Consider the following 23,415-nt stretch of genomic DNA (forward strand, 5'->3'; position numbering starts at 1 on the left):
ATAGCTGTGCTGCAGAACTGTTCCAGGGTGAGAGGCTCCGTGTATCACAGATACCTCCTGGGAGGGAACTTGGCCTGAAGTAAAACACAATTCCTATACTAATAATGATAATAATAGTGAACATTTTTGTGCACTTTCTCCTTACCGATTACTTTACGCTTATTTTTTCCAAGACTCACAACGACCTGGTGAGTTAAATAATTCATGTTTAAGCATCTGAGGCTCAGAGAGGTTAATTGACTTCCATACCACCCAGCTAGTGAGACATTTTACATGGGCAATTTGCTGCATGAAGGGATTATCAGATCTTCAAGAGGTAGGTTGCAGCATTAAAGAAATCACAGACATGTAAAAAAATGTATTCAATATTGAAGTTTGGAAAAGAGAACTATGTCAATCTAAATTGCAGCGATGGATAAAGGTCTTTTGTGTTTGGCTAGCTGATCATAACCCGTGCCTCCACACTAGCAAGGGAGTAGACCGGGAGCCAGGTTCTTTTAAGCATGCTTGATCGGGCAGTTTTCTGCAGGGAAGGTTACAGTGTGAGAGTTACAAAGCCCTCCTGCGGCCTGGGTATCAGAGGTTGTCTGTTACAAGTTCCTTTACTTCCACTGTTACTTCCTTTTCACAATTCTATTTTGGACTTCTGTCTCTTGTGTATTTACAGGTAGACAAAGCTCTTTTTCTAACAACCCTTTTGCCATGACTGAAAAGGAGCCTTGTATGTCCTGCAGTTTCTGGGTATTGTGATTCTAGTTTTAAACTCAAACTGATGATAATGGTGGTTGAGACTCCCTATTCCCTGTTGTCCAAGGAGGGAAGTTGCAGGTAGGGGCTTTCAGAGATGATCCAATAAAAATCAGTGTAGTAAGGGTTTTTGATAAAATGGTTTTCATTATATAGAAGCCGTTTAGGACATGACTTGGGTACTGGAGTCCCTGGGGCTAAGCCCAATGTTTTAAAAAACAAGACTTACTAAGAAAACGTCTGTTTTATTAGTGCAGGTACTATAGTTGGCAGGACTTCTTACGAAATGAAATAACCAGCAGACCACTCCTGATTGTGTTATGTATTTTTAGATGTTACCATTGAGTTATATTTATAGTATAGACTACTGAATTCCATCTTAAATATGCAAAATATATGCATAACTAACCTCCCAAGCTGCGTTCCCTGCTCTATATTACACCTACATTGTAGCCTGTGCTTAAAAGGCTCTCCTAAAAGTCTTAGAATGGAGCTGCTTATTTGCTCTAAAAATGTAAGCATGGAGAGTGCGTGTGAGATGTGTGGCCCTCTGGGTGACACGTTCTGTTTTTAGCTGTGCTCAAAGGTGAAGTCCGCAAACATCTGGCAAGCAGGTGGGGAGTAAAACCAATAGTCTTGCATAGGTAACTGTCCAGAGACCAGAATGAGCCAAAAGGAGTTGATGTTCCGGTCTTTACGTAACAGTGTGTTCGGTGATTTGGAGTCACCAGGTGGCTGCTGTGGTATTAGGTGAGGTTAAATCACTGACTGGATCATTGGTGTGGCTCTCGTTATGTCCATCAGTTTCCCAGTCCCCAGGGTCTCCAGGGTCTCCAGGGTCCTGTTGCTTAAGACAGCTTTAAATATTGTCAGGAGCATTATTTGCACAATCCTGCTTCTGTTACTAAAATTGAAGGGGAACAAGGATCCTTAAATCCCTGTATCCCATTCTCTCGAGTCTTGATGAATAGTGGTTTGATTATTTTGATATAATTGTGGAGTTTATAGAGCTTGTCTAATAAAGAAATGGATTTCCTTGAGAGGAGAAAAAGCTGAGGCTAATAAGGTGAGAAGCTGAACCCTTCCAGTGATCTGAGGAATCACTTCAGTCCAAAAGCCTAGAAAATGGTGGTATCATGGATAACATCATTCACAGGCAAATTTGTATTTTGGTGTATTGGTGCCTTCCCCTGATCCATGAAGGCATCCACCCCATTGGGTCTGCTCTTCCTAGGTGGTGGCCCAAACTGTAGAGTACTGTTTTTTTTGGCCCAAATCCAAGGACTTTGTTCTAGTCCTTCAGAGCTCTTTACTAAAACATTGGATAAATGATTCTGCCCTAAAGTCAGGCAACTTATAGATTCATTAGTTTAGCCTTTCCCCTTTGTTGAGTCATTTATCAAGAATTTATTGTGTATCTGTATGTTCCAGGTGCTGTGCTAGGTGTGGGGATTACTGAGGTGAATACAGTACAATGCCTGAACTGAGGAACGTAGTCTTAACAGTGGGTAGAGAAGTACCTGGCTAACATAAGAGGGGTTGTTATTATCTAACACAAGGGGTATTATTACAGGTATGGTACAAGACACAATGGGAAGGAATGTAGTTGAGGAAGCTGGCCTTTTACTTGGAGTGGTTGGTTAAGAATTCTCATGAAGGTGGTCTTAAAGAATTTGATCTGGGAAGTAGCAAAGAGGTGATAGTATCCTTTGCAGAAAGAGGTACTACAGCATGGAAATGTGAATATGAATGGTACTATCCAGGAATAATCAGGACCCACAGTCAGCCGATGTGCTTCAGTACAGCCGTTCAGGTAGTGTTCGTTTTGGTTATTTGGGGCCTGTGCCTCAGCAGTTGTTAATAATGTTGAACATAATGACAGATTGCGTGGAAACACAGGACTTAAGTGTGAGGAAAAGAAGGAAGGAGAGAAAGTGGGGTGGGAAGAAATGAATTATGAAGGAACATGAACACCAACTGAAGAGTATGCAGGTCACCAAATGTTATTTACTCACCCATTCATTCATTCATTCAGATGGTCCCTAGAGGCAGGGATGCCAGAGAGAAGGCTTGATAAAGAATCTAATTAATTTGAATAATTACTTGAGGGGCGCCTGGGTGGCTCACTTGGTTAAGCATCTCAATCTTGGTTTTGGCTTAGGTCATGATCTCATGGTCATGGGATCGAGCCCTGCATTGGGTGGGCTCCATGTTCAGTGTGGAGTCTGCTTGAGATTATTTCTCTCTCCCTTTCCCTCTGCCCCTCCCCCCACTCGCTCTCACTCTCTCTGTCTCTTTTAAATAAATAAATAAAAGCAAGCTTTTAAAGATAAATAATTACTTAAGCCAAGGCAGCATTCATTGAAATGGAAAGAAGGGCTCAGATATGAAAGATATTTTTAAGATATTAGTGTACTGGCTTTGGTGATTATCTGTAGGAAATATAAGAATCACAGAAGTGAAATATAATCTGAGGTTTCCAAAATGGGTAATGGGATGTCTTGTATGTACTCAATAAGAGTTTGTTGAATTGAATAGAGTATTAAGAGTAATTTTCTAGTGTTTTCCTTTAAAGATGAAATTATGGCAGAATTTCACATTCTGAGGCATGAGAGAGAGACTGTGGGTCTGATGATACTCAGTGCACTGGCACAGTAGGCTTATTTCACCAGTGAACTCTCTTACAGTGGATGTTATGAACTGAGTCAGCTCACGGAACCACCTCGTTAGAGGAACTGGGGCTATACTGGCTCCCTCTAAGAAGAGAGAGGACCTGGGGTTGAGTGTGAATAGCTTTGTAGACTGAGCTGTATGACTTGCCCTATGTCTCAGAAAGATATTTTAGAGACACACAGTTTTTGTTAGTTATAAAATTACAAAAGCATTGTTTTCTTAGGGACACATTGTCCAAAATAATACCAATTGTCCATAAGGAAAAAAAAACTATAGTAAGAAGCTCAGACTATAGTTAAAAAAACCAAAGAAGATTGTGGTAGGACTATGAAGTCTAAGTCTGTGGAAATGAAAGCTTACACTGTGAGAATTCATGTAGACATTCATTCCAAATTTTCTGTTTATTTTATTGTTTTTTGTGAATGAGTTCAGTCTATTCAATGGCTAGATAGGTTCTTTAGTAAGGGAGACTTGTTACTTAATGAGTCATTACTAAAATTGTGATGAGTAGGTAGACGCAGTCTTGATATTTAAGCAGCTCTGCTAGAGTGGTCTGTAATTCATTGTGATGCTACAGAGAACACTGGGCTCAAAGTCAGAAGACCAGCCCTTCCATTTTACCACCTATGTGTCTATGACCAAATCCCTGAAACTCTCTAAGCCTCTGATTCCTCATCTGTAAAATGGGAATAATAATGGCTTATCAGTATACTCCAAAGAACTCTTGTGAAGATCAGAGGAGATCATCCTTGAGCAAATTCTTTATGTCTGTAAAGTTCTGCTGACTTGCCGTGTGACTACTATGGAGCAGGCAATGGAGGTGGAATGGCTGAAGGACCTCTGGAAACACCCCCACAATGCTATTAATGAGAGCACTGTGGCCTGGGGCACTATAATGTGTCAGTGCCCTCTCCTTCCCTGGCTGCACGGGCAAGCTGGGTCGTTGCAAGATGTCAGCCCCTTGGACTCTTGCACCGTGCTATATCCCAAGATACTATAGCAGTAACTCACTTGGAGGCAGCTGACCAACTTCTTGTCAGAACTGATTTTTTGAAGTAAAGACTCCTAGTCCCTTATTGAGGATTTACGTAGCTCAAAGAATAGATTCAGGAACCAAAATAACCATTCTTGGATCTCAATAGGTGAAAGATTCATAGCAGCAATTTTGCTCTTGGTTGTGTTTATGTCCTTAAATGTTCATGTATATATTTTTACAGCATGGACAAATTAATGTGCAAATTAATTGAAACTATTAATTGAAAGCAAATATCTGCTTGGATACTTTGTACTTGCTTTTTTTTTTCTTTTTTTCATTTATCTACCCACTTGAAAGCCAGTTTCCTATTATTTCTACATCAGGCTTATTGTAAGAATGACTAATGTACTAGGGGAAAATTTCCCCATTCTAAAAAAATAGTCTGTTTCTCTGCAGCTCATTTGGATAAAGAAATGTGGGAAGATTTAAGAATAAATTGCCCATTCTCATTGACATGTTCTCCCACTGACCCCTCTTTCTTTTCTAAGTAGCTAAAAACTGTCTTAATTTGTGTAAAATTCTGTATCAGTTTTGTCCCTAAAAGGTGTGAACAAGGCTGTTAATCTGTTGGTTTTGTTGGCCACAAGGGAAGAAAAGTTTATGTAGCTGATGATGCGCGTGTGTGTGCATACACACATGTATACACGTGGTGCATGTATGTGTAAAGGATCGATCATACTCCTGAAACAGTTTAGGAGAGATTTTAAAATGACCATAGTTCAGTTATGCAGCTGTAGTCGTCATGATAATTTTGGTTTAATGTGGCTCATTGGGAATGGAGATGCAGTAAATGGAAACTAGTAGGAATCAACATAGAAATGCATATTAATTTTCTTTTTACAGTGTTCGGATAACAAGGCTTTCATAATATTAGAAGAGTATGTCATGAATAGGCAGTTACTAAAATGGCAGAATGGCAGAGAGAGTAGTGTACATTTTAAATACTTACTGATATTTTGGAAGCCAAATTCGTATTTGCATCAGAGATTCATTTTGTAAGTCAGGTCAAGAGCTGTGAAGGCAAAACCCAACAATTACGTAACTAGCCACTAATCAGCATGTCATGGACATTATTGTATGTTTGGGGAAATGGCAGGTGTGTGGAAATAGAAACATCTTTTTAATTTTGGATTTGTGGACGAGTAGTAGAACTTTGGCTTTAGTGTTATCACAATTGAACTTTTGGAGATTATTGGTTAAATTTAGTTGTATTTGTACGTAAACAAGTATTGAACAAAGTGACATTATAGATTAATTTTTTTTTTTTAAACACAGAGTAACTCAGCCCCTGATGGAAGACATCTTTCAGTACTACTTCACTTACATACTCTTAAGGTTTCCTGTCTCTTGCTTTTTGTTATTCTTAACTTAAAATTAAACTGTGCATTGAGAATCAAGAATGTATCAAGAGCATTTATGAAATATGTCAGACTGCAATGTAAAAAAGTAAAAATGTCAAAATCTTCAAAGTCCACATTCATTAATTTTAAAGTCTATAAATTCACGTCTCACTCAGTTTCAATTTTGATTTTGCTTTATTACCTTTTAATTATGAAGCAGACGATATCTCGTTTTTCTTACCCATAAAGGGAGGGGAGAGTTACAAGTATCTATTAGCATGGTTGACGTGAAAATGATATTAAATATGGCGATATGTCTGTCTACAAGTACTCTGTGACTCTAAAGAACTATACACATGAATGTTATTACTCTAAAATATGACATTGACACCTTTTCATTTTGAAGCCAATGTCAATGTCAGTATGCTTCTGCTGATACAGAAATCAAGAGTTTTCCGCTTTTCATTTTTCTTCTTTTTTTGGTAGAAATATTGCTTTCTCATCAACATGGAAATTAAGATTCTTAAAATAATGCTGATCAGTATAATTAGGTACAAGTAAGTGTAAAATAAACACATCACTATCACTTTTGAAGAAGATTTATAAAAGTATACATTTTATTGTTACTAAATTTTAATCCTTTTCCAGGACCAAAGATAAGATGAGAAATAGCCTGCTGAACCGATGACTCTCACTTAACTGTTTTAGTTACTAGCCTATTTCTGTGTAGAGACCATTTGAAGTATGATAGGTGCTCTTGGTGGTGTTACATAGTTTTTCAAAGGAAATGTGTATTTATATTCTGCTTTATACATTTGGGCAAAAAATAGTAATAACACTTTCAAAATACTGATGGGAAAATGAGTCCCAATAAATATGTTGGATTCTCGAGATAAAGAGAAGTACAATTCTCAGCGTTACAGCATTTTGTCTATAAAAATAGTGCAATTGGGATATACTGTTTTAGTAAGAAACTCATTAAGTGCAACTTTAAAAGCTGCTTCTTCCTTTCTTTTTTTAAACTTTGACATTCCAGTAAACTGTGAGGAAAATGTCCTTCCATTTGTTTTTCCTTTGCTGAAGTGCCTAGAAGTGAGAGTACATTCAAATTAAAAGCAGAAAGTCCCTTAAATTCCTTTCAAGAAGTCCATCCTGTAAGTGCCACTCCTAGAAAGACTTGGCTGTTACTACTTTTGGCTGGAACAAGACTGCAAAAGATTTCAAGAAGAAATGGAAATTGTAATAGGGGGTTTCTCTCACTCTCATAGTTCATGGCCTACTTGTTCCTTATTTTAGTCCATTACACTTTTTCCCCGAAGAACTCCTGTCCCTAGAAGGAAATCTTTGACAGTGATATTTAAGAATACTATGTAATGAGACAGTTCTATCCAAATTCCAAAAAATATTTTTAATTGGTATAGTAATGATAACAGCAGACGAATTAGAGTGAATGGTGTACAGGAAACTAATTATAATTTTGGGAAGTGCTTTCTTCCTCACGGATTCCTTCCACACCTATCATATTACTTGGTGTTCACGATATTTCTGTGCTTTAAGCGTGACTGGTCAATTTGCTCTTTTACGGATGAAGACTTAAAGACACCAAGTAGTTGGTGTGACCGCTTCAAAGACCCGCGGTCGCCCTGTGGCTGAGCTGAGACGCACAGCCGGTTCTGTCTCTTTCTGTGTGGCTTGACATGACCTGTACATACACACCTAATTTTTCTGTACATTCTAGGCTTCTCATCTCCCAGCCCCTCCTGGACCAACACTGACAGCTGAAGGAAGGTTGTGGGTCTGCATCCCGTCCTCGCCGTCCTTCTCCAGAGTCCCATGATGAGCTCGCCAGTGCAGCCCGGTCAGTCTGGTTCCTTCTTAAACTATTAACAGACTTTATATGAAGGATGTTGCTTTGTGTTGCTTCAAAGCAAGCAACTTAAGTCATGAAAGGACTTTTTTTTTTTCCTGACAAAGATTGGTTAATATAATGAATTCTGAATTTTGTATTCCATAGCTAATCCTCTATTACATAACCCAGTTTGCTTTCCAGGCACTAATTTCATTTGCATTGTTATCTGAGCACTAGGCTTCAATCCTTCTGCTCCTAATACGGCATTTGGATTGGATTTTGTGACGTTATTAATATTTATTAAATATGATGTAGGCATCTAATTCACACCCATAGTCTTTCTGAACTAGTATGTGTCTGTATGCTTTTAAATTGTGCTGTGGGCACACAATTTACACTTTCTCCGTCTCTTTGACACACAGGAAGGATACTTCTCCTCCCCGGCCTTCTTTGCAGCCACTCCTCTTTCCTATATACGTATTTAATTACAATCTCAGCACCTGCTTCCTCTGAGTCCAGTGTAATATGTGGCTCATATAGTGTTGTGATCAGCAGAGCCAACACCCATTCCTGCAGGAACAGGGTGTCACTTTTGGAACAGGGTGTCACTTTTGGAACAAACATAATTCAAGTCTCAGAGTGATGGGGTAGGGTCGGATATCCCATGTTAATCATGGACAAATTGTAAAAGAATTTTCTGCGTGGATCATTATAGGATAATTTATTTCTATTTCTATATATTCTTTAAAAAAAAAACCCTTTTGTCATATTGATATCCTTGAGTTATCCAACTCCTGAGGTTGAAACTAGTATAATATTATATTCAGGATTTACAAAAGGAAATCTTTTGCCAAGATTTTCGCTCTGTGGAGTGCCACGCCCAGATCCCCTGCTCTGATATTCCACTGTCTCATCAACCTTTCCCCGCATCCTCAACAGGCTGCCTGTCAGCATGTATGTTGAATGTGGAACTGGAAATTATCGTAGGGTAGAATTATGACTTGTTGATTCTAAGTGACATAGTAAAAGATATACCAGTTCTTCGTTAAAGTCATTATTTATAATTGGCATTGTCATCTGAATACACAGATGAAGAGTTACTTAGGTCTCTTGTCTCTGAGCCCCTGTAGCCTAGTGGTTCTCAAACTTCAGCATGCATTAACATCCCTGGGAGGGCTTGTTAATAATTAGATGCATCCCCATAGTTTTCGATGCAGTAGGTCTGGGGTGGGGCCCTAGAATTTCAAGTTTTACAGGTTGTCCCAGGTGATGTTACTTTGCCTGGAGACTACATTTTGGGAACCACTGGTCTAGCCTGCTATACTTGTCTCTTTGCCCTGCTCCTCCCAGCCCCACCCTCACCCCACAGACAGCCCTGTGGGGGAGCTCCATTGCTTATCACAATTGTAGTATACTATTATTATCCTTTCTATTATGATGAACTTAAAATCATATTTGCATTTTTATTTGTATATATTGCATTTTAAATATAAATTTATTTTAAATTTAATGTTTTCAAAATGGCATAATTTTAAAAAGGCATTTAATTTAGAACTACTGTAGTCAAATATTTTTTTTTCCCTTTTCTTGTGATGGAATGTGTTGGTATCATTAAAAACCATACTAAAATCAGTAGGAACAAGTTGACTAAGTACAGAAGTGGCAGAAAACTTCCTCCATTTCTGGAAATTATGGTCTAGAATTTATATAGGGGTTTGTTTTTAATTCTCCAGACCAGAAAATAGACTTTTTACATATTAAAAAAAAGTGTCACGTCTGTTTATTCTCCACCCACCTCTATCATATCCTCCCCGTATTGGTTGTTTACCTCCCACGCTGACTTCGCAGAACAGTGACAGGGCAGATTGAATGATGAGAAAGTAGCATTTATGGTGGTGACAACTGTATCCTGAAACAGCAACTTTACCAGGATATGTAGTCTTGAAACGGACATAAAAGGCAGATGCCATCATGGCTAATGAAGGCTAAAACTAGATAGGAAAAATTTGGATCCAAATTATAATTAAACTCAATTTATGAAACTCACTCACTTTTAAATAGTGCAAGTGTAGCAATTTCAGTATCTATGTGGTTTTTAGCATTTTTCTAACACCTTTACACCTGGCCCCACTTGTTTTTAATGAGAAACACATAATCCCATTAACGACACTATTGTAAGTGGTTAGATTCCCAGTTTAGGCCATCAAAGCCTATTTAAAGGTTAACTAGCTTGCAATGAATACAGGAATATTTTGACAACCTTAGTGAAAGAAGAGAATCTGTACAATAGTTAAAGAAGAAAATCTGTACAATGTAATAAGAAATGTTTTAAAATGTTACATGCTTACAGAAAAGTGGACCCAATAGCAGGCAGATAAACAGGTGAGAAATATTTATACTTAACCTGAGCTCTGGGCGCCTTAGAGGATTTCTCAGGTAGGTCCGTATCACATCTAATTTCATTCTAAAAGTCATGTTTTTTTTGGAAGATTGGTGTAAGGGTGATACCACTCTTAGTTTTCTCATCTTATGTGTGGAGCAGGGTGAGATTTTTGTTGCTGTTGAGATAACTGCTTAAAAGGTAAAGTATACTGGGCAAGAAAGCTACAGAAACGGTGTGGGTATGTAAGGAGCCGATGGCCAGGAGTAACATCACAGAACTTTGTGTGGTAAAAGAGAGAAGGAAGACAGAGAGTGCACGTACCTAACTCCTCCTGAGGGAGAAGAAACAGACACGATTAAAGGGGATCTGAAGTTAAATAGAAGTCTTATTGTCTATCCAGCATAGGTTGTTGGTTGTGTAGAAAGTGGACGTGAATCCCTGCTTCGAAGTGCATATGAAGGAGGAGGGAATAGTATGTTGTGTAGCTCAACGTTTTATACTCCGATGATAACAACTTGTAGCATTTTTTTTTAAACTCAGAGCTTCTGTATATAAATGTATTGTAATACATAAGATTGGCAAATACTTTGTACTCTTTCAAAAAACATGAAGTAAAATAATACCAAATACTTGGATTAATTCCATATGCATCTGATGCTGACTCACAGCTGGTAATGTTCTGCTCTCCTGAGAGCAGTATCCAGAGGTCTTAATCAGTTCTGTTTGGGAAGTTTTTATGAATGAAATATGAACTGAGGGAAGTCATAGCAAATGGGCCAGGTGGGTGGGAGTCTTCTCTACTTATTACAAATGCAAACTATGATCAGAGACCTGAAATGCACTTTGCATATGTAAAAGGAGATGTTCTGGTCATAAACATGAGAACATTCTTCTGCTGTTATTAGCCTCTATCTTATGGTGGCATATATATTCTACTGGTGAGAAACAACCTAATCTTTTGATTTAGAAAAAGTGTTTATCTTACATCTCTTCAGAAAAAAAAAAAAAAAAAGCTATCTAAAAAGGAACTTAAATTGGCCTGAGGCAATCACCATCCATTTGTTTTGCTTTTGTTCTGCAGAGGGCTCTAAGGAGTTATTGTGCACCAGAAAAATAGACTCACTCCAGTTATTCCAGAAATTCTTTAATAGTCAGTGCTTTGGACGGAGTATTTATGTTTGTCTTGAAAATTGGTTCTGGGATAGTGTGAATTCTTGTTCTCCTCATAAAACTTCTCCATCCATGTTCAATTATAGTTGATATCAAGTACTAAATATTACCATCTTGATCATGTATTCAGTCAAACAATAAGTGCTGATTTTTGAATATAGAATTCACTGGTTTTTATTTTAATCTTGGTGCCTCAGTAATGTTCTAAGTTAGAGCACTGGGTGTTGCTTTTGGGCACTGAGGAGCCTGAATGGAGGGAAGACTGTCTGGATAAGATTGGCAGCTAGCTGCTGCAGTTGGGATAGTCAATCATGCAAAGCTCATTAAGCATTTAGTGCCAGGCTGTGTGTTGCTCAGTAGGGACGCAAAGAGTACTAAATCATGGTTTCTCCCCTCATGGACAGCACTCTTTGGTGGGAGAGACAGAAGAGTGAGTAGTTTTGGTCCGTACACTGTATTAAGTATTTTAATAAACAGAGGAGCAGAAATTAATTTCTTCTGTACATCAATATGGATGACATTTCTAGTAATTTATTTTTTTTATCAGGATTGCCAAATCTCAGAAGGAAAGACTTTAGGGCTCATCTAATCTAGAATTTTCCAAATAAGTCAGATAATAAAAATCACATGGGGCTCTTGTTATACAGATTCTCCGACTCCTCCCCTAAAGAGAATTGTGCAGTCAACTTGGGTGGAGGGTACTAGATAACAGATTGCATCATGCTCTTCACTGTGACTTGGCAAAGTGCAGAAATGTTTTTTAATCTAACAAGCACTAGAATTTCTCATTTTGAGACTCTAGACAAACAAACAAAAAATACACCATTAAAGCCTATCTCAATATAGGTATTGCTCCTGTGAGCTAATATATAACTCAGTGATTTTGCTTTCTGCTAAATGAAAAGCTAGTGCTATTGAAAATGAGAGGAGGTAATAATTTGTGGGGAAATTCTCTGGGCTTATATGTGTTCTCTGCTGTCTAGGACATCCTGTTTTTATGTGGAGGTGACCCAAAGACATAGATAGAGTACATTTCCCCCCCCACTCAAAACTGATTACTACCTATTTTAACCCAGATCAGATTTTTAGTATGATCCCAAGAATATAGAAAACATGATTTAAGCCTGGACATTTTTAAGAGTAATTAGGCTGCATCAACCTTAGAATGATTCCAGCATGACTTTTACTTTTGATGAATCTAATTTATATAATGTAATTTTGACAAAAATGTAGCCAAGGGAATTTTTGAAACCTAGAACACAGTGTGCATGATGCCTCTTGATATCGATCGGGCAGTGCTTTTGGCCTTGTGGGCATTTAGGTGAGTTTGGATAGTAGAGCTGCTAAAGCTGTTGTAAAGTCCTGTAACGTTAGTTTTCAAAGCCCATTGCATAAAGGTAGCTAATTTCTCTTTTCTTCACCACTGTGAGAACACTTAAAATTACTCCACTGATACGGAGTGAGAGGACCAGGCTTATACAAACAGAAGTTAAAGGTCTGTGGAAGATCTTATATTCTGTTCCTTTTCTCATTGGCAAATGTTAGGCAAAAATTAATTGAGTTTTCCTGCCATGTCTCTGTTTTGCTAAGCAGCTGCATTCTCTTATAGAAATGTAGTAGATTTAACTAATGATCAAAAAGTTCTTTGAAATATAAATTGTTATGGAAATGCTAAGTAGTATAAACAATTTGAGGGCAAGCATTAATAAAAACTTCACTGCAAGCATTTTTAAAGAGGACTAATAAAAGTTTCACGGTTCAATTAATACAGCACAACATTGGGTTTTCTAGAAGCATATGGGGCCCAGAAGGCCTGCCCCTGTTTTTAAAATTTACGAACTCTTTAATGATTCACCACTTTTACTCCAGTGCATTACCCACTGTGGTGCCATTTAGTCCTTAAGTAGGGAACTAAAACCAGGACAAAGCTACAAACAAATATCAAAATGTCCAAGTGGGTATTTTCTCTTCAGTTTGTTCACAGTATGTTACTGTAGAAAATGAATGGTAAAATGAAATAGAGTCACAGGACAAATCAGGTAGGTTATGGCTTCCCGAGATGAGTCTGATCAGTTGGCTTTTTAATGAAATACAGGTCAGATCTCATTTTTATAAGCTCTGTGTAACTAAAATATTTTCAGGCTCCCAGCTAATTATTTATTTCAAGTTGTGTTCAAGAACAATATTCTAAGATAATCAAATAAATCAGTCTCTTGAAGTTTTGTAACAGAATTGATGGGAGTACGGTATTGGTAGGAAATAAGGAACGTTAAGTGTATTAAATATTATTTTGGGTTTTCTTCTACTACTTTAACTTCCTAGTTAACTGACTCATTTTTTTGCTATTGCTAATTCTAAACTTCTCAATCTGATATTCAGTTTGAAACATAAACCAGAGAGAGCATTTTATTTATTCTCCAGTTCCTGAGGGACAATGCTTTAAAAGTGAGGCACAAATCTTTTACCAAAATGTTCAGTTAAAATTTATTTTGCGCATTTATTTCTTCTCAACTTTACTTATCACAATTAATTTTGGTGGGTAATTCAGTTTATATAATGTTTACTGTGTTCATTACTGTAACACTACCAAAAAACTCCCTATAATGTAGTTCAAACAGAAAAGAAGGTTATTTCTTCCTCACATAAAGATTAAAAAGACTTTCCCAAGTGGCAGTCCGTTCTTTCTCTAGTGGCAATTCAGGCCCCAGTTTCTAACTTGTGACTTGTATTCTGCTTTGGATTACAAGGTCAGTGTACATCTCTCGATTGAGCTGATGGAAGGGAAATGGAAAAAATAGGTCTATGTGGGAAGTTTCCGTAGGCACACCCACATTTCTTTGGGTTGAATGTAGTCACATGACCACACCTAACTACAGAGGAGGCTGGGAAAAGTAGTCTAGCAGTGGTCCAGGAAGAGGAGGAAACAAGTTTGATGAATAGCTGGCAAGTCACTACCACATTTGTCTTGAACATTTATACCTGGGAGTGCAAATATAGCATTGCTTACAAGAGGTAGGAGTATTTCATAATGTACTTTCAAAGAGACAGAAACAGTGAAATTAGGGAAAATCAGCTTATCTACATTTTCTAAGAGATGCTTAAGGAAGCCTTTCTTCATGAATTATGTGAAAGAGTGAAGCAGTGTAGCTCTTAGAAAATTCAGGTTCTGGTTTTAGTGGAAACTTTCCAGGAAATGGGAATAATATGTATAGTGTGGAATATTATGGGTCCTTAATTAGTGTATTAAAGTCATCAGCAGCACCTGAAGGCTGTGTGCAAAAAGAAAATTCATGTCAGTTTATCTGAAATTATAGTTATGTATATGCCAAGGAAGAAGTAATTTAATATTTGCCATTCTTATGTTTGCTCTTTATTGGCATCACATTTTTAAACAACTTTGTAGTTTGAAATATTATGAAAATCTAGGTCAAATAGGCAGTGGTTGTTAAACACTTGTTTTACACTGATCTTTTCATGAACACAATTATAAAACAATGCTAGGCTTTAGTTTTTTGCAGATCCAGGAGAAAATATTAGTACCTCAACAAAACACATGGACAGCCTTTAGTTTATAACAGTATGTGGACCTTAACAGAATTTTCTCTTTCTGTGTATACTTTAGGATTTGCTGTTAATAATACCAAAGGGGTGTGTGTGTGTGTGTGTATACACCTGTGTGTGAGATTGTTTTGCAATGCTATAATAAGTCTCGGGGAATACAGAGGTATGTAGGACTACATAAGCTCCACTAAATACAAATGCTTTACTTTCTATGGTTTTCTATATATTTAATTTTTATCTGTTATCTTTTAAGAATGTCAATGTACAGCAGTCTTCACCATTTATAATTTATTGCTTCTAATTTGTTGTAGGGTTAGAAAGTTAAAGAACCATGTTAAATAAAATCATTAGTGAGATAAGAATAAATTCTTTTAAGTTCTGAAGAAATGCACGAAGTTCTCTTTTATGAGCAAAATATGTTCCTTTTTTCTTACATATTGCAATTAGTCTCCCATCCCCCTTATTTTCTTGGTTCTTTCTGTCTTTGTTACATAGATTTATAAAATTCTGACTTTCCAATTGATGAGCCATTATTATGGCTTTAATTTTGTCATGCTTATCCTTGCAAATTATGATCAATACCTTTTATCCATGCATGTCTCATGTGTGGATTTGTAAGTTGCTTCAGAGTTACTTTAATAACCAAAAAGAAAGGCTTGTGACTTAATTTATTGGTGAATATTTCCTTATACTCTGATACCGATTTACAGAGAGTAGAAGAACTCTGAGGTAGTCTGTGAAATTGTTTTAAGTCTTTTTTCATGGTAACTTTCTGGCATTTGATTATATAAAGCTCTTTCCTCTTATGATAGGTGGTTCTCCTCAGTTAGCACTGCATAATTAACCTTTTCTCCCAGACTCTTAACTTCCAAGAAGACTTTCTCTTTATATTGATATTATAGTTCCATTGGCAACTGGCCTGGCTGGGGAATTTCCTTTGAAGTTGGAATTTGCCCTAATAATTTTGCCGTCTTTGGAATTCTGTGAGTGCTAAGAGAGGGCAGATAATCATAGGGGCACCTATGCAGGAACTCATCTTTTAACTCTCACCTCAGAGCGAATTGTTCTTTAGAAAGAAATGTTGAAATGACATAGGAACAAATTATTAAGAAAAACCAGTTGGCAGGTTTGGATTCTCTGAGACTATAAGCATGTGTAACAAGAGCTGGTGACACCTGGGTCTTTTGTTACAGGAAAGGCTGTTTGATGACCTCACCTATGTTTTTCTGATTTTGAGATTCTGAGTGCTTTCTGCAGATCTAAGACTGTTGCACAAATGGACACAGCCAGAACTTTATCTTGAACCCCTCTTTTTAGAATCTCTATCTGGCAGGAAAAAATATAGAAAGTCTTCGTAGTTACTTGTTGGTATGTCCCTGGAATCTCCGATGTCTGCCCAGTGTATTCATGCGCGTGGGCATTTGGGGATGGTTACTATCATTCAGGGAGTACTCTCTTTTGAAATAAATTATTAACCCAGTGATTGTGAAATCATTCTTCCTGAAAACCTGTCTCCTCTCATCTATATATTGTATTAAAATAAATATTATAATTAGGGATATTTTGAAAACTACTTTAAGAGAATAAAAGCACAAAGCTATGAAAATTGTTTTATGTTATTTCTGAATGTGTCTGTATCTTTGTGCCATTAATATGGTGCTTCATTTTTAATGGAGAATTTAATATATATTTATTTTGGCTTTATGTTTAAAGTGAAACAATAAATTAGAAAACAGATTTTAAAGGTAATAGTATTTCAGTGAAAGGAGCTAGAAATTAGTAGAAAAAGTCAGGAAGCCAATTATAGAAAGAGGAAAAATAATACATACCATAACTTGTGTTGGATAATGTGTGCTATCGAATCTCTGAATTTCAGTAAAATATGTCAAAGTAGAGTTCATTTTCCCTTCTGTTGGGAGAACTGATAATCCGCCTACCCATCTGCCTTCCTACCTTTCTTAGTTTTCTTTCTTTCTTTTTCTCTTATCCTGCCTAACTCCAAGAAGGATTTGGGATTTATATAATAAGTTTTAAAAAAATAAAATGAGGAGGGAATGAAAGAAAGGAAGGGAGAATGGATAAAGCAAATGCCCTTGGTACATATACTCAAGTTCTATAAAGTTGCTAGAGAAGGAATAGATTTGGCTCTGAACTTCTTGGTAGCAAGTCTGTTTTCTCCTATGAGATTCCTTCTCCTTCAGCCTAACTGATCAAGTCACTGCCCCATTGGAGAAATGTCAGAGACTCTCCATAACCTCTCCCTGAGGTACACAAGGACCCCATCCCCTTTTCATGTTTGTCTTTCTTTTCCTCCTCAATAAACCATGAGCCTGTTCTGGTCACCACATGGAGCTGTGTGCCTTCCCCAGGTCCTGCTCTTCTGTCTGCAGACCTTTGAAAGCAACTTTATCACTGTTGGGAGTGCCCCCCGCCCTTCATAACCACTACCCCTTCACTTCTTTATTTATCGTTCAAGGCGTGGCTCTATCTCATTCTTCTGTGAAGCCTTCCTGGGCAATCCTGGGCTCCTCCGACATCTGTTACCTCGACAAATATGGATCTTATCTTCTGGAGGTGGGGGTTTTCTTAGTCATAGCGTAGTAATAAACGGAGCTTTTTGAAAGCAAGAGACGTCTTTCTAAGATTTTTTTTTTTTTTTTAAGATTTTATTTATTTATTTAACAGACAGCAAGAGAGGGAACACAAGCAGCGGGAGTGGGAGAGGGAGAAGCAGACTTCCCGCCGAGCAGGGAGCCCGATGCGGCGCTCGATCCCAGGACCCTGAGATCATGACCTGAGCCGAAGGCAGATGCTTAACGACTGAGCCACCCAGGCGCCCCTAAGATTTTTTTTAAAATATAAAATAAAACAATTGGTTATTTTACTCATGGTTGCTTGATTATTTAGCTAATATGTTGCTTAGCACATAAAAGGAGCCAAGTAAGTGAAGAACAAAGGGTATTTTGTGAGGAGGCTGATACACTTACTTTGGAGGGAGGGGAAGCAGTTGAGTTGAAAATATCTGAGCCAAACGAAGCTGCTTGATCTCTGTGGTAAATCATGACCCTTCCCTTTGTTTCTTCTTATTTATTTGTTTGTTGACTTTCTTTTCCTTTTACTTCTTCATGAAGGTTTTGAGCTGTTCTTTTGCCTCTGTTTAGGAGCTGCCCACTGAAAAGCTTTTGTCTTTCTAGGGTGGCTTCCCTATTCCTTGAACAATAAACATTGCAATAAGGTGGTTACTGTTTGTGAGACGTGTGGCCACCTATTGAGTTCCCTAAATGTGATGTCTCTAGGTTTGGAGCTGCTTTACCTAGCACAGTGGTAGAGACTGACCTACCAGCCTTTTGCCTTTTAGTAACTTGGACCTCTCCCTGTTCAATACTTATAAGCTACCTCCTGCCCCATTAAAAATACACACTGTAGTTAAGAATAGAGGAAAGAGTAAAAGGATTTTGAATTGTGGTTAAGCAGCAAATTGTTTTAAGTTAGAATTCATTGGTCCTATATCATTTAAACTTTTTAAAAATTAATGCATTTTTTGCAGACCATATCATTAGCAGTCATGTTTTTGATGCACTAGGTTTCTGTGGACCTTCAGTGCAATATGTATAGAGGAAAACAGCTGGTTTAAAATTTATGACATTTCAATCTATATATGTTTTTAGTTCTTCTCATTTAAAATGGTGAACTCATAAGCACTTTAATACGATAGTTGAAGTCTTCATAAAGATGAAATGAGGATCCTAAATTTTATGTGTGTCTCCATGGAAGATGTGTTTTGGCTTTATTATTTGACACTGTTGCTGCATGATATTGGATAGATGAAGTGATCTCTTACTTTGGCATCTTGTCATGTGGGGTTGCTTTCGTAACTGCCCAGGAAGTTCATTTTTCTAAAGATCATGGAAAGAACAGATGGGGAACAGGTAAGCACGGCATCTCTTTCCCTCACAGCTCCCTGTGGAACCTCTTTGGGTAGGCTCTTGTTTGTCACACACAAAAGAAGTATGTCTTTACCCTGAGTGATGCAATGGTCCAGTCTCCTGTGGGGTAACATCCACTGACAATAACGCCATAACCCATTAGTTGATCGCAAACTCCCTGAATCCACAGGGGTTTGCCTCAGTCTAAATGAGTGACTAATTCTTAAACTACAAGGTGAACCTGAGGTCCTTGGGGAATTGGGACATGTTAAGGTTGGATTGTTTATTTTGCTTGTTATAACTGTAGGGTCATTATGGAAATGTTTACATCCTGCTGTGGTTATATGTTCTTAACCAATATATAAGGTGAAGAGGTTTGGTCTTTTGGCTTCTGCTTTCCTTATATTCTTTATCATTCTCTCTGTCCTCACCCCATTAAAAAAAAGTGTTCACACTCATCAATTCTAAGTGAACCTGTATCTTTTTCATTGCATTCTTGGTTATCTTATCTGTTACTGAGAAATTATACAAATGCATATTTGAAGTTATTAGTAAAAGCCCAAGGACTTAAACAGAAGCTCTGGAAACAAGTGTTACCTGTTATCTATTGGTATTCACTAAATCTCCCTTCGTCCCAGTTTCTTTATTTGGAAAATATGTCATGAATTTGTTATATCAATACATAAAAGACACAATTGTAAAAGAGATATTCAGGAAACAAACTGAGGGTTGCTGGAGTGGTGGGGGGTGGGAGGGATGGGGCGGCTGGGTAATGGACATTGGGGAGGGTATGTGCTATGGTGAGCACTGTGAATTGTGTAAGACTGATGAATCACAGACCTGTACCTCTGAAACAAATACTACATTATATGTTTAAAAAAAAAAAAAAAGATAGGAAGGGGAAAATGAAGGGGGGGAAATCGGAGGGGGAGACGAACCATGAGAGACTATGGACTCTGAGAAACAAACTGAGGGTTCTAGAGGGGAGGGGGTGGGGGGATGGGTTAGCCTGGTGATGGGTATTAAAGAGGGCACATTCTGCATGGAGCACTGGGTGTTATACGCAAACAATGAATCATGGAACACTACATCAAAAACTAATGATGTAATATATGTGATTAACATAACATAATAAAATAAAATGAAAAAAAAGAGATACTAAAGCAGCTAGTGTTCATTTAGAATTATTATATACAAATTTGTGCTTTTTTTCTCAGCTGTGACCTGTAACTATGCTTTTGTGAATGTCACCGTGAACACTGATGTCTGTAGGTCTTTCCACACTGGTGAGAAGACCATCATTTCCACGTTCTGTCACGATTTCTAGTTGTGTCTCTCTCAGGCTTGTTCACTTTTGAGCAAATGGAATTATGCCATCCGTCTTTTTCATTATATGCCAGCTTCCTGCTCTATCCCACCTCCAATAGTAAATGACTGTGTTGCCTTGCTTCACCTTTTGGTGCGTTTTTACACCATTTGCCTTGCCAGCCCCTTCTTGTGTGTCCCCCTCTGAATCTGTTCTTTGCCTCTTCTAGGATCTGGTGCTTTAGTTTATGGCAGCATCACTCCAGTCTCTGCCTTTATGGTCACATTGCCTTCTCCTCTGTGTGTGTCTAATATCCCTCTGCCTCCCTCTTATAGGAATACACGTGATTGCATTTAGGGCCCACCTGGGTAATCCAGGATAATCTGTCCATCTCAAGATCTTTAATCATATCTGCAAACTCCTCTCCCCCCCTTTTTGACATATGAGAGAACATTCATAGGTTGCAGGGATGAGGAGATGGGTATCTTTTGAGGGGTCATTATTCACCCTCCCCATACCTGCCTGAAATAATTTCTCAAATCCTGCCAGTTTGTAATTTCTGTTCATGCATTTGTTCATTCATTCACTCAGTCACCAGACTTTTATTTCATGTCCAGTGTATGCCAGACACTGTGCTAGGTATTAAGAATAACACACTGACCATACTTTTAATAAGTTCATTATTTTGTCGATAAGATGTACCGCACAGAGTAAACACAGAGAGGTAAAAGAGATAGTTTGATCCAGGCTGTAAGATTAATTCTTTGTATGTTTCCTTTTACATAATTCTAGAACGTAAGTCACCATCACGCCTCAGTGCTCATAAATTATTTCAGTAACTATAGAGGTTATGTGCAGCCTGTGGACCAGAAAGTGTTTTTGCAGGAGGGAAAACATGTATCAGCTTAAATTCAATTCCAAAGAATTTGTTGAGTACAAAATAAAGCATAGACCTTGCCCTCTGAGGAATTTATAATCTTACACAATTCTTATCAACCCTTGCTGCATGTCAACATAACAATAGAGCTTTAGAAAAAATATCCTTGCCTGCTCCCCACTGCACCTCATGCTTGATTTTGGGTGGAGCCTAGAGGTCTTTTTTTTTTTAAAGGCTCATCAAGAAATTCTAACATGCTGCTGGCATTGAGCACAGAGAATCTCTGGTCAAGTAGAAGTGACCTGTAACTAGGAAAGCAAAGGCACGAGTATTGTTAAAAATGTAAGACAGAATGCTTTAAGTTCCATTAAGATATGTAGAAACAAAATAATTTGGATACTCAGAGGAGGGTGAGATCATATCTGGCTCAAGGGGAATTTGGAGTAGGAAGTATTTGAAATGTCCCTGATAGATGGGTAAGATTTCAAAAGATTGGGTGGGTAAGATTAGGGGAGGTGGGGGTGGTCATGGCTGGAGGCAAGGGCTGGGGGTCCACATTTAGGTACCAGATTTTTTTCTGCTCAGACTTTCTGGCCTGGAATCCAGAAGCATCTGAAAAATCTAAATTTAAACCTGGTCTTCTAAGCCATTTCAACGGTAGTAGGGTAGAACAAATTTTGACAGCTGATAGGTTGATATATACTTTTTAAAATTTCAGAAACAGATAGCTGGACCTCTGTCTGCAATTTTAATCTAAGTCCTGTAAATATTAGGAGCAAGCTTCAGTGAGAAAAATAGAAATGGAGGGGAAAGTTTTATTTTAAGTGTTTCAAAAGAAGAATAGCTAGGATATGGTGATTTACTGGAAGACAGAAAAGCACAGTAGGAAGTAACAAAAGTAATTATGAAGTTCAAGAATGATAATAAAATTAATGTGAGTGATATTGGTAGAAAAGATAGTGAACTTTTGCTGAAGTTTTTCTACAAGCAAGGGGCTTCATTACGATATTTTCTTTATTTCATGGAGCTCTTTTCGTAAGTCTGGTGGTGTGGGTACTCTTCTTATCCCTACTTTACAGATAGGGATGTTGAGACCTTGAGAGGTTAAGTATCTTCTTGCTCTATCAAGGTCTTACAGTAAATTGAGTGGAACAAATCTAGGACTCAGATCTAGGTATCCTAATTCTAGAGTGTATATTCTTTTTTTTTTTTTTAAGATTTTATTTATTTGAGAGAGAGAGAGCAGGCGAGCACGAGTAGGGGGAGGGGCAGAGGGAGAGGGAGAAACAGACTCCCTGCTGAGCAGGGAGCCAGTTAGGCCAGGCCAGTCTCAGAACCCCGAGATCATGACCCCAGCTAAAGGCAGACACTTAACCGACTGAGTCACATGGGTGACCCTACAGTGTGTATTCTTAACCACGGTTCTGCTAATTGTCAGGAGGCTAGCTTGAGATGTAGAGCTGATGAAGAGAAATTGGTCCCAAAGATAGGAATTTAAGAATCATCTAAAGAAAGGTCACAGTTGAAAACATGGGTAGCTTTAAATTAGCAAGCATGACCTTATTAATTAAAAGATGAAAAAAGGAGAAGAAGAGGAAAGGGCCAAGGACTAAGCCACACTGAAACTTTCGGGGACAGTATCTTATCCTTCTTTAAGGCTGCTGGTCACTTAACACAGGATTCATTAAAACAAAACAAAACAAAACAAAACTTCCTCAGATATTTAAGGAAGCAAATGAACCCATCTTTCCATCCTGAATTTTTCAACCTGTGCTTAAGGTTCTACTTAACTACAATGACTCAAAAGAGACAAATCTAAACCCTTTCTTCTCTTTCCTGTATTAGTGAGCCTGATTTAGTTTCAGATCCTTGGGATCTTTGTTGGATTCCATTTTTCCACCTTCCTCGATGTTTTCCCCAGTGGAAAACGGCTGCTCTGTAGAGAGGTTATGCCAGTGTAAGAGGATTTGTAGAGTAGTTCAGTATTTTTGTTGTTTTAAATCATTGGTAAACTAAGTTATTGAAAGGATAAATAACACACAAATGGTGATGTGTCTTGGCTGTTGGATGTCTTTCTCCTCCTGCTTCTCTCGGAGTGTGCCTGGAATTCCATTTCCTTCCATATGCAGCACTATGAAACAACCCAGGAAAAAAAATAAAATTATTGCTGTTGAAATATATAGATTATATTCTTTTTTGTTACCTGTCTGTATAGGCAGATCAAGCTTCCTATGCTTGTCTGGTTCTTTTAACCCCTACTGGTCCACAATCTGGATCCAGCATTATTTGTTAGAGGGGTTTCCTGTATTGAATACAAAGGATTTCAGAATAGCGTTATGGTTGTATCAAATATTTTAATGTTATAAGGCTGTATTTCTTGTGCTGATTTTCTTAGAATCACATTTTTCTCATTGATTTATAATTTCAACTATTACAAAATTAGCACCATACCTAAACTCTGAAAAAAATATAACAGAGCCCTAATCTGTAACCTGCCTGTCTTATTTTTTTCTAATGCTGTAATTGAGTGCTGTGTATAATGTGGTC

The 23,415-nt window shown here is 37.8% G+C and overlaps 1 protein-coding gene across 10 annotated transcripts in view; it reads left to right on the forward strand.

Annotated features, from left to right (window-relative positions):
* The window catches only part of HDAC9 (histone deacetylase 9), a 911,036-nt gene that overhangs the window by 58,289 nt on the left and 829,332 nt on the right, over nucleotides 1-23,415 (forward strand). For all 10 annotated transcript variants that reach the window (XM_078059350.1, XM_078059344.1, XM_078059346.1 and 7 more), the window contains exon 2: nucleotides 7,535-7,654. In XM_078059350.1, coding sequence (XP_077915476.1) covers nucleotides 7,630-7,654 — 25 coding nt within the window. In that variant the 5' untranslated portion in view covers nucleotides 7,535-7,629. The remainder of the gene's footprint in view (nucleotides 1-7,534; nucleotides 7,655-23,415) is intronic.

The sequence above is a fragment of the Halichoerus grypus genome, chromosome 12 (assembly GCF_964656455.1).
Source record: "Halichoerus grypus chromosome 12, mHalGry1.hap1.1, whole genome shotgun sequence".
Lineage (NCBI taxonomy): Eukaryota > Metazoa > Chordata > Mammalia > Carnivora > Phocidae > Halichoerus > Halichoerus grypus.